This window comes from Oryza brachyantha, chromosome 2 (assembly GCF_000231095.2).
Source record: "Oryza brachyantha chromosome 2, ObraRS2, whole genome shotgun sequence".
Classification (NCBI taxonomy): Eukaryota; Viridiplantae; Streptophyta; class Magnoliopsida; order Poales; family Poaceae; genus Oryza; species Oryza brachyantha.
The window spans coordinates 17,481,345-17,493,894 of NC_023164.2; the positions used below are offsets into that span (position 1 = coordinate 17,481,345).

General features: G+C 45.7%; 2 protein-coding genes across 2 annotated transcripts; both read right to left on the bottom strand.

Annotated features, from left to right (window-relative positions):
• Positions 1-89: 89 nt before the first annotated feature.
• Positions 90-1,469, bottom strand: LOC102701797 (serine/threonine-protein kinase OXI1-like). The gene has a single exon (XM_015833172.2). The coding sequence runs from the start codon at positions 1,467-1,469 to the stop codon at positions 111-113; it is 1,359 nt and encodes a 452-aa protein (XP_015688658.2). The 3' UTR covers positions 90-110.
• A 1,518-nt stretch (positions 1,470-2,987) lies between these two features.
• LOC102702076 (leucine-rich repeat receptor-like protein FASCIATED EAR2) lies at positions 2,988-5,584 on the bottom strand. The gene has a single exon (XM_006648756.2). It carries the CDS (start codon positions 5,378-5,380, stop codon positions 3,530-3,532), a length of 1,851 nt encoding a protein of 616 aa, XP_006648819.2. The 5' UTR covers positions 5,381-5,584; the 3' UTR covers positions 2,988-3,529.
• Between the last annotated feature and the right edge of the window lie 6,966 nt (positions 5,585-12,550).

The window sequence follows — 12,550 nt, forward strand, 5'->3', positions numbered from 1 at the left end:
TATTTACACTCTATAGAATACTTCTAGTTAATTTACAGGAAGGAATGAAAAGGGAAAAAAAGTCAAAAAATTCATATTTGTAATGCATGCATAGTAGTCTTAAGTTAAACTCAGAAAAATATGGAGAAATCTTCATCTCTCCCTCTGTCACTGATGGCCTCCGGCGCGGGCGTTTCGACGGCGGCGCTCGAGCCGAACACCTCGTGCAGCACCTTCTCCACGTCCAGCGCCTCCTCGGCCACGGCGCCAGCGACGTCGTCGGGCGTCGGGATGAACGGCGGCCGCGCCACGTCGAGGATGCCGTCCCAGTCGACGCCGCGGAAGAAGGCGTGCCGCTTCACGCCGTGCGCGCCGATGCGCTTCCCGGGGTCCTTCTCCAGGAGGCACGCGATGAGGTCGCGCAGCGGCGTCGGCTCGCCGGGCATCTCCGGCTGCGCGGCGAGGACGCGGTGGAACGTCTCCCGCCGGCTCCGCCCCCGGAACGGCGTGCGCCCGTACAGCATCTCGTAGAGCACCACGCCGAGGCCCCACCAGTCGACGGCGTAGTCGTGCCCGCTCCCGGCCACGATCTCCGGCGCCACGTAGTCCTCTGTCCCCACGAACGAGTTCGACTTCGCCGGCGTCCGAGTGCCCGACGAGCAGTACGTCGACGAGGAGGAGGACGAGGCAGCCCTGGAAGTGGACGGCGGTGACTGTGACGATGACGACGACGATGGCTCCCGTGAGGCCGTGTGGCGTGACGAGAAGCATCCGAAGACGGCCATGACCTTCGTGCTGTTGCGCCTGCTGCGGGCGCGTGAGGAAGGGGAGGAAGGCGAACTACTTTGGGGTGGCGGAGCGGTGTCAGGCGGCGGGGGAGGCGGCGTAGGCGGGAGGGTGGTGGAGAGGTCGAAGTCGACGAGCATGATGTGGCCGGAGTCCTGGATGAGGATGTTCTCCGGCTTGAGGTCGCGGTACACGACGCCGAGGCCGTGGAGGTGCTCGAGGGCGAGCACCAGCTCCGCCGCGTAGAACCGTATGGCGGCGACGGGGAACACCCTCCCTGCCTGGCGGCGGCGGAGCGCGTTCAGGTCGCCGCCGGCGCACCGGTCGATGGCGAACCCGACGACGCTGTCGGTGGCCACGACGCCGCGGAGGGAAGGGAGCAGCGGGTGGCGGAGCGCGAGTAGCACGTCGCGCTCGAACCAGATCCTCCGGTGCCCGTCGCCGCCGCCCGTACCTCCAGCGATCCCCGCGCCCTTGTGCCTCGCGGCGGCGCGGGATATGGCCTTGAGCGCCATGGGATCCACCTCGGCCGCACACCCCGCGCCTTCGTCCGTCGCCGCCACCGCGGCCGCGGCCGGCACGACGTGGAAGACTACGCCCCTGGCGCCACGGCCGAGCACGGACAGAGCCCTGAGATCCGCCAGGCTCAGCTGCGGCGGCGGCGCCGCCGCCGCTGAAGTCGGCGAAGGCGCCACGCTCACCATGGCACGCGATCGCGAGAAGAGACGCGGAAGTCGTAGAAGCGAACTATTTGGAAGGGTTTTGGGTTTGGGTTTAGGAGGTGAGCGGTGAGCCAATCCGTGGGCATTACCTTTGTTTATAGGCTCAACCAAATCACCGTAATTAACTCAAAATGTAAGTTTATGAAGAGGCAGGTACACTAATCCGTGTGCTAATGTCTGCACCCAAAAAAAAATCAAGTTTGCAACATTAACAGTATCTTCACTCCAGAAAATTCCTAAAAGTAATTCACGTGTGATGCCGCGACACCAGGCCATTCGGATTTGATCATCTACAGTGAGCTGTCATCAAACACTGAACAGGAGAGTCAACACAAAATATGTGAGTTTGTACTGAACCGACGAAAAAAAAACTCCAGGAAAGTTCACTGAATTCTCGTGAAAAAAGAAGGAAAATCCACAGTTCTACACTCCCCCATCAACCATATGCAGTGTAAATGTGGCATCGATCTGAATGCCCTGAGCTCAAAGTCACGTGCAAAGTTTTTTTCTTTTTTCCCTCCAGCTGATCACATATTCACATCGAGATACTGGAACCATAAGATCAGTTTTCTACTGCTCATGAAAGAAACAATCCAGTAGCAGATGCAAACATTTTACAGGAGACAATCCAAACCTAAGAGAAGCACGGTAGCAATTTTCAGCGTCTTTAGAACATAATCAAAGTACCAGAGATTCAGTACATACCGAGGATATAATTGTTAACTAATATACAATTAACATGGTATAAATTGGCTAGAAATTAACAATCTACCCAGGGTCCTTTGCACCGGGAGGATGTACTATGTACATTGCCACTCTCTGATGTAATTGTATACGTAAGTACTACTAAGTATCTAGCACAGTTCCGCTTTTGCATGGCATCCAGAGGCCAGAGCAATGCACTGAATGATGTCAATGTCAACCAAAAGGAGGAAAAATAAAGGTTTACTGTAATAATTGAGGTGACATAGGAAGTAAGAATGTTCAGGCAACTGATGTGCCAGCAAGTTGAGATAAAGTTGGTGGATGAACAAGAACCTTATTCCAGCACTGAGAGAGATTCCACGCAGCATTTGCCACTCTTCTAGTTTCTGAATGGTGACCGACGCTGATTCTCAACCTTTTCCAGGTGAAGCCCCAGCCACAGGAATGGCAAGAATCAGCACTCTGCAAATACATTGAGTTAGTTCAGAAAAAGCACAGGGAAAGTTGCTTCACTGTCACCCGAGTTGCTCTGGAAGTGTGGGTTACCTTGACAGCTGAGAGGAAATAGCTGCTAATTTCACATAATAGCGATGGTGAATTCATCATCTACTCCTACTTGTCAGATATAGTACAGGAAAGCTCCTATACAATTGATAGCACTATAGCAGTCACGCAAACACATCAGAAGCAGGTCAGTATTTAGCACACTGGCAGTCACAGATGCTCTACTGAAAACTGAAATATAATACACAAAAAGAGCAGAAACCAGAAGAGTTTACAAGTACACATATTTTCCACAGATGAATGATATGAAGTCAAATTGGCATAACATTGAATGTTGTTGAACAAGATTACAAACATGAGAACTCATGAACTGGACATAAATTCATAATTTATAACTCGAATTTCACTCGACAAAGGTAAAATTAATAGTGGATATATACATCTCAACTGTTCACAACTACATGCTCCCTTTTGCGGCTATTGGAACACCTAACTGTGTGTATCACTGCATCCTTGATAACAACAATTATCTGAAGCAGAAGTTGTCCAGTCATCTGAAATATGACAGTATGATGGCCACCAGATGTGTGCATTCTACATGACAACGCAAACACATTAGAAGCAGGTGTACATGTCCCTAGAACAACATTAATAGGGAAACACTTGGACATAGCTAATTAACTATGAGATCAAGATCACACAGTTCCTGTGGCCAATGAAATTAACAATGGAGGCCAACTGATTTTCCTCGAGATTAGTTGCACACTTGAGTTACTCAAACTTATGAAATCTTATTTACATCACATCATGATGTCCTAATTCTCCCTTCAATGTTAATATTCCATCCTTGCAGGGCGAAACACAAAGTTTCTTGCCTTGGGGGAGCACAGCAAAGTTGCCAATGATACATAGAAGCTAGTCATTGTGCTGATACAGAATGCACCTAAGGACACCCATCCATTCTCTCCGTGCCAGCCACCAAGCCAGCCATGGCGATTGCTTCCTGCCATTTTCCCTTCTGGCATCCTTGAATATGCACTGCACCCTTCCCCACTGCATATCCCAGGGTTTCCTGCCAATGCTCCTGGAAACTTCCTCAACCCATCAGTTGTCGGCAAAGGTCCAGATAGGCTATTGTAGGAGAGATTAAGCACCTCAAGCTCTGCCAAGGCAGCAATCTCAGGAGGCACCACCCCAGACAATTCATTATGTGAGAAGTCAAGGGTCCGTAGCTTCACCATCCCCCCAAGTCCAGAAGGAATTTGTCCATCCAAATAATTGTAAGAGAGATTCAAATACTGCAGTCCCTTCATTGCGACCAACCCATTTGGTATCTCCCCACGGAGCTCATTCCTTGACAGATCTATCCCAGTAGCTGCCTGAAGATCATACCCCAGCTCCAATTGCCGGTCTGTCATGTCCGCAGACACTGACACAAACAAATGAGGTGGAAGCACAGCCTCTGTTGTACTCCCCTGACTACCGCCTCCACCATTAAGGACGGCACTGACATTGAAACCACCATCCGGGATGAAACCCACAAACCTATTACCAGATAAGTCAATCCACTGAAGCGTCGGGAATGAGAACATCCAATCTGGTAGCTGGCCAGAGAGCTGGTTACCAGCAAGCGATAGGAACCTCAAGCTCTGCCATTTGGCTACAGCCCCACTGAGCTCCCCTGTGATCTTGTTTCCTGAAAAGTTCACCACCTCCAAAGATCGGCACCCAGCCAGCGGCAGCGGAATTTCGCCAGATATTCGGTTGTTTGACAAATCTAACACCTTCAGACTGTCAAGCGCATCAAGCTCCGGTCGCAGTGATCCTGAAAGACGATTCCCCCCAAGCCGCAGGTACAGAAGCTGGAAGCAGCCAGCAAGCCCAGCAGGCACTACACCAGAGAGCCAATTATGCGACAAATCAAGCGCCTGCAAGTAGGTCAAATTCCCAATCCCAGATGGAATCTCCCCGGAGAGTTGGTTGTCCGCAAGAAACAATCCCTGAAGGCTCCGTATGGCGGTGATCCCGACGGGGATCTCACCAGAGAAGCGGTTATGGGAGAGGTCGAGGAGGAGGAGGCCGGAAGCGTCGGGGTCGGCCACAACCCGCGGCGGGACGGCGCCGGTGAGCGCGTTCCGCGAGAGGTCGAGCGTCGCGAGGCTCGCCGGGAAGGAGAGGCGCGGGGATAGCGGGAAGCGGAGCGCATTGGAGGAGAGGTTGAGGCTGCGGAGCGCCGGGAGCGAGGCCGGGAAGCAGGTGGGGACGGCCCCGGAGAGCGCGTTGCGGGAGAGGTCGAGGTCGAGGAGCGAGCGGGGCAGCGAGCAGGGCAGCTCACCGGAGAGCGCGTTGGCGGAGAGGTCGAGCCCGCGGAGGCGGCGGAGGAGCGCGAGCGGCGCGGCCGGGAGCTGGCCGGAGAGGTTGAGCCCCCGGAGCGCGAGCCCCGCGACGGACGGCGGCGGCGGCGCGGGGGCGCCGCCGGCGGCCGGCGGGTGGAGCGAGACGCCGCGCCAGGACGGCGAGAGGGGGCCGCGCCACGACGCGAGCGCCGCTCTCCCCGGTGGCGGCAGGGACGCGCGGAAGGCCAGCAGCGCCGCGCGGTCCGAGGCCGCGGGGGCCACCGGGCGCGGCGCGAGGGCGAGCATCAGCAGCAGGAGGAGGAAGGGGAAGGCGGGAGCGGTCGGCATGGCGGCGCGGGACGGGGCGTTGGCTGGGCTAGGGTTTTGCGTGGGTTTGGGCGCGCGCACGGCGGCCGGCGTGAGGGGGGTGGTGGTGAGGAGGTGGTGGAGTGGAAGCGAAGCTGCGCAGGGGGGGCGGAGGCGCAGGAGCAGTAGAGGGGGGTGTGTGTGTGTCTGTGTGGCCTTGCGGTGTATTTTGGGGGAAAGCTGGCGACGGCGGAGGAATTCGGGTGGGTTTCCCGAGCCGGGGAGAGGAGCGGAAGCACATGACAGCGGCACGACCGGCGGCACTGTAGTTGTAGGGCGCACACCGCACCGCACCGGCGATTGTCAGATTGCACAAAAGCTTTTGTAACGTACGGTTATACATACATTTCACTGTGATGGTACCGTAGCATGGATTAGGATGCTCACACGTGTTTTATCACTGACAAATGAATCCGATTATAACCTTTGGATATGTAACTTTGAAGCAGAGGATCTTAGTGGCTGTTTAGATCCAGGGATTTTTTTTTGTCTCGTGTCATATCGGATGTTTGAACGTTAATTAGGAGTATTAAATATAGACCGATAACAAAAATAATTGCATGAATAAATGCTATTTCATTAGACAAATTTTAAAAGCCTAATTAAGCCATGATTAGCAAATGTTTACTGTAGCATCACATTCGCTAATCATGAACTAATTAGGTTCAATAGATTTGTCTCGTGAAATAGTCCAGGTGGGTTTTATTAATATTTCATATTTAATATTTCTAATTAGTGTCTAAAAATTCGATGTGACAGGGAAAAAAGCTGGGAGGAACCAAACACCCCCCTTAATCCATAGTAGCATTCCCACCGCGTATTTTCGCAAGCAACTTCCATATTTTTTGCCCTCATGTTTTGTACAATCTCCGTTTATAATATGAATATTTGATTTTTCTGGTTGCAATATTTGACAATTCGTCTTATTCAAAAATTTGGTACAAATATAAAAAATGATAAGTCATGATTAAAGTTATTTTGATAATAAAGTAAGTCACAAGCAAAATAAATGATATTTTCATAATTTTTTAATAATATAAATGATCAAACATTGCAAGAAAAAAATCAAACATCTTACATTATGAAATAGCAGATTACTAAACATTGACTTTTCTAATAAAACTATAAGAATATTATTTTAAAATTATATCAATCTATATTTAAAGTTTTTTATAGTGTGCTAACTGTAGCTCCATTTTTGTTGCTGGGGGAGCTAGTTCCTAACCGTGGAAGGAGAGGCACCCATACTGTTCTCCTACAATATGCACCTCATTATGAAACCATTGTTTGTATTTTAAAATTTAAATATTTCCAAATCTCTAGCTATAGACATACTCCTCCGTCCCAAAATAAACTAATTTTTTACATTTTACCTATAATCTTTGGCTCTTCGTCTTATTCAAATTTTTTTATGATTGATATTTTTGTTTTTATTAGATGATAAATTATAAATAGTAGTGACTAATTTTTTTCTAATTTCCTGAAAATTTTTCAAATAAGACGGATGGTCAAACGCTGGGCACAAAAACCGAAGAATTGGTTTTTTTGGGACAGAGTGAGTAGATATCACTGTGAACATGTAAGTTAAATATGTTATATTTACGGATTAAGTTAGGATAAATAATAGATTAAAGTGGATGGTCGGTCTCAATTTGTATTAGATAGATTTTCGGAAATTTGTATTAGATAGATCTTCGTACTTCCGAAATGCACATCCACGCCAGTCCTTTAACTGTTTAAATTGTGTCGTTTCAATTGCAAATAGCCACAACTAATCTAAGAAACTATTTGGCACTAATGCGCAATCCACGGTGACATAGTTGCAAACTTACATAAATAATTATCATTTGGCTCTCCATTTTCTGTATGGCATTCCCTTTATTTAGGTGGTGTTTGGGACAAGGGATTTATTTTTAATCCTTTATTTCATTTAATGTTTGGATGCTAATTATAAATAGTAAACGTAAAGTATTAATAAAACTTATCTATAATTTTAGACTAATTCGCAAGATGAATCTGTTAAGTCTAATTAATCCATGATTAAACTATTTGATGCTACAGCACTCGTGCTCCTGTCCGGTGATTGGAGTTCCTATCCGGTAGCTCTCACCAGACAATGAGCTGCTAGACTATCTCCTCTATCCCAAGAGGCCGACGGGGTTCATATTCGAGGCAAAGCTGGGTTCCAAGCCTTATAGGCCCAAACCTGGCACGAAGAAGCTGGTGTCTGACAAGTGGTGTGGGCTTAAAAGAGTTGATCCCTCCCAGATGGGCCCTCTTTATTTTGAATCTAACAACAGCCCACGTATCTAAACAGGATGAAGCCGTATTATCTACCTGTTCCTTTCCTCGCGTTAGCGAATCAATCAACCTGACCAACCTAACCTAGTTGTTGATTCTGTGAAGCCCTTCCCAGTCATGCATGGTCCTGAATCCCGATTTAACTAATGGTTCTTTTCAGGATCCTCAGTTTCTATATGCATGTGGAGAATAGAATCATAGTTTAGCCAATTTGCAGTTCCTTTTTCTCTGAAGAGTACCAACTTGTAGTAATACTACTACCACAGAACGAACTGTAACACCTCCAAATCCCAAAATTTTTATTGATAAAAACGGAGAGAAGCAGGTGTGATCTCCAGACATGGGTGAAGCAGTACAAGCAACGTACTACCACCCACCCGCGAGTCCGCGGCCAATCGACGGCCGGTAAACCGGCATCGGGTTCGCGCGGCAGTACAACCGCGTGTAGACGTGTAGTACATCCATGGCGCATGGATCGCGCGCGTCACCCGCCGCGGCCCTCTCGCGGTGCGGATTTCTTTAGCTTGGGTTCCGTTTGTTTTAAGATTTTTGGTCGATTCATCGGGCGATCCGGCGAACGGAGACGTGACTCCTTTATTGCGAAGTGGTCCTCTCGGCCCCGAGTCTCGTGACCCGACCGCTGTTGAAGTCGTCGCCCGTCATTCGGCGATTCCCATCGATCCCACCAACCAACCGTGTGTGTTTTTTCTAATATAGGAGAGTGTTTACAGATCGGTCGCTTTCCAACGTCGGGCCGTGGCCGGCCGCCGGCGTGGCAACCGACAGCCTAGCCGCCGCCGCCGCCGGCGGCGACGGCCACGGTGGCACGTAGCGGCTGCGTTCATGTGAGAATGACGTGAGCATGTTATTGTTCTGCAATCTGTTCTACACAGGTGAGTAGTGCTCTCTCCATTTTATAACATAAGTCTTTCTAGAATTATCTAATTTATATAGATGCTAATAAATCAATCTATATATATATATAATATATATTTATCTATTAATAAATTTAGATAAAGTTAAAAAAGCTTACAATATGAAATATGAAAAGAAGGTAGCAGCACAATTTTTTAAGGAATAGGAGGATATTTTTTCTTGGTTAAGTTTTTATTAGAACTAAAGTGATTTACTACTATATACATGGTCATACCGTCGTATAGTAGACTAGTCGTAGAACTTTTCAATGGACAGGTACGTGTGTGTGTCATGAAGGGGATAAAAAGAATCGGGTAAGTTGAGCGAAAGACAACGTGGTTCGTGTGGGCGCTAGCGACCAAAGGTTCATGAACCTGCCAGTACCGGGCATCTTTTTTTTTCCGGAGAGGAAACGCCTGCCTGTGCATGCAGATGCAGACCCCGGCCACGGGGAAAACCGCGGCTGGATTGGGCTCCGGAACAAATTCTGGAGATGTGCCGCCTGCGCCTCCTGCACGGGCTACAGTCTCCTGCGCCGTGACCTGACGTGCCTGTCAACCTGTCTCATAGTAGTACGAAATTATATACTGTAATAACTGGCACCATGCAACCACAATGTCTACCCATTCGATAATTCTTATTGGTTTTTTAAATTTATTTTTAAATATTTTTTATCAATATATATATATATGTCTATTTTTCTTAAAATACTCTCTATGTCTCATCTATATATTATCATACTATTTCTAAACTAAATATTTTCAAAGTTATTAATAATCAAAGTTCTAAAGGTTTCACCATAATCTCGTCTAAAACAACAGGAAATTATGAAACGAGAGAGAGAGAGCAATACATTTTCAAGTTGAATTTCACCTGGATTCGTATTTTATGTTAGGAAGTGAACATTTGGTGGATTAAGGCCGCGTTCGCCCCAGCCGGTAAGTTAACTTAGCCCCTCATTTTTCACGCGCATGCTTCTCGAATTGCTAAATGATATACTTTTTACATAAATTTTCTATAGAAAAGTTGTTTTGACAAATCATATTAGTCTATTTTATTTTTTAATAATTATTAATTAATTAATTATGTACTAATATATTACTACGTTTTTCACGCCGGGTAAGTTAACTTATCACCCCTCTACCGAATGCGGCCTAAATTACGAACATATCTATCTTCTACAATGCACTTTAACAATCACTCCATCCATTCTAAATTACGAACATTATTAGAACTCAAACTTATACCGTAATATTCACCAATTGCTATCACGATTATAGTCAATCAATTGTTAAAGAATAAATATAATCACTTAAGAATTAAAAAATTAACCGACCGAAGAAGTCTCTTTTAATATGATATTTATATTTGCTAGATAATTTAGAAATATTTATATATTAGAATGGATGAGTACACTCTTAGCTGTCTAGCTGTTGGGTGCACAGCTTTTTCGTCCATCTAGTATGAACTGCACTGTAGAAGTATACGGTACCAGCTTTAATTAGCTGATCGAGACGAAACTTTCGTATGCCCTTGTATGGACCAACATGTCGCACGGACCACACTCCGCCGGAACATGACGATTTTTTCCCGCGTACTCAGCCGGAACCTTATCCATTTGAAACTTAAAGGTTTCTTTTGAGAAAGAAAATTACAAAAATAACACTTTGATGTTTTGTAGATTTGATACTTGCTTTTGTTTATACACGAACAAATGATTTAGGATTATAGTTTATATGTATTCATGTTATTTTGCATTTTCCATTTCTATGATCTGAAATTTACAAGGAATGAACAAACTCTTGGATTCGCATGCCTAAAAACTTACACCCCTCTTCAAATTTTAAATTTTTAATCTTAAATTACAGTTGATTTAGAGGGGTTTTTAATTTATTTTTTAGTTTTAGCTCTTGGTTCGCTATATATATAAGTTTAATTTATAATTTTTTTCATTTGTAAATATATCGTTTGATTTTATCCGTGGTGGAGGTTCAAACAGATCTTGCATGCGGAGATATAAAGTTCACGTTTGGGATCATAGAAAAAAAAAGTCTGAAGAATCAAACATTGTGTACGTACATGCTACCTTCTGACGCAAAGCTTAATCCAATAAAATATCAAATTAATTACTGCGGGCACCGGTTAGAACTATCAACATTTATTTTCCTTTTATCCCCCTTTTTTTTGTCTTCCTCTTATGATTTCATTGCCTTCGGACCACCCTAGCTAGTGGAGCTAGGTTTGGATGTAGTACTGGGTTTTCAAATTTTCTTTACTTAGAAGATAGTTGAAATATGATTTCAGATATGATAAACAAAATAGAGCAAAGTCAAATTGGGTACCAAAAAAAAAAAACTTGTATGTGATTGATGTATAAGTTAACAAAAGGGTTGCCATGAAATCCACTTCTGTTGTTGGTTTGGATGTTGTTCCTTGCCATATCTGGAGACTAGCATGGTTTAGTGCATTGACCTGCTCCTGCACAGTTGATTATTCATTTTATTACTCAATTGGTAATCCAATCACACTCATACATTCAACGAGTTAATCATATAACGTCTAAGTAGAGAGATCAATCATAAATATTATTCTTGCCACACTACTTACGGTTGACTCCCTCGTACGTAGTAGTAAGTTACGAATGTGCAGGGCTCGAAAAACTAATTCCTAACGAAAAGTTAAATAAATATGGTTATTACCACTTGATTGCCAATAAAAACAAGCAAAATTTCAACAGATTTTTTTTAAAAAAAATAGTTTGAACTAAACCAATTTATCTAGGGGTTTCACATGCTAACCACATCGATTTGTCCAGCAGCAATGATAACCAATCAGTTCGCGTGAATATTTAAAACCAATCAGTTAGCTCCATAGTAAAGGTGCAAAGGACAAAATGATCTACTCCAACATAGGTCCGCTCAATTAAACTGACCCAATCAACTTGCATGACCGATCTTTTGCCGTTAACTGCGTCCTAATTAAACAAGTGCACAACCGGCATGAACATCTGCCACCAGCGACCTATGTTGTTTGCGCATTAAACTAGCCCGGTTCATCGGCAATTCCTCCCGCAGAGGATCGGAACTTCGGAGGGCATCCGACCTTTCCCCCCTCAGCATCCAACACAAAAATATACTCAATCCGTTTTGTAATATAAGACTTTCTATCATTATCTATTATCTATTGTCTAGATTCATATGAATACTAATAAATTCAGACACATATATAAATTATATATATTTATCAATAAATATATTTAAGTAAGGTTAGAAAATCTTATAATATGAAACTGAGGTAGTAGCTGCAAGATGCAGCGAACAGCTAGAGAAAGAGGGAGAGAGGGGCCGGGCAACCTACTGCCTACTGCACAAGATAGCCTCGGTTAGTCGGTTGGACTGCGATTCTCTATTATTAAGTCAGTAACCGTAATAAAAATGATTCTTATAATATGAAACTGAGGTAGCAGCTGCAAGATGCAGCGAACAGCAAGCAAAAGAGGGAGAGAGGGGCCGCGCAACCTACTGCCTACTGCGCAAGATAGTCTCGGTTAGTCGGTTGGACTGCGATTCTCTACCGTTACGTCAGTAACCGTAATAAAAATAATTAATCATAATATACGTATATAATCTTTTCTTTTGATTTTAAGACGGTCAAATATAACACGCGGAGGATAGAAGAGAAATGTAACGGTGCTTAATAACCTTGAATTTAAATACCATCGTACATGTAGCAGCGCTGATAAAACGTAACAGCGGAGGAGGTGAATTGGACCTCGCTCCCCTCCTCCACTGCAACCGCCGCTCCACAAACATCCACTTGCCCGCCCGGCCGCTGGTCCCCACGGCGCCACACGCCCCAAGAACCAATCACGGGCCCTCGCTTCCCTTTAAAATCCCACCACCTCCTCTCCCACTTGCGCCCCCAGCCCCACCACCC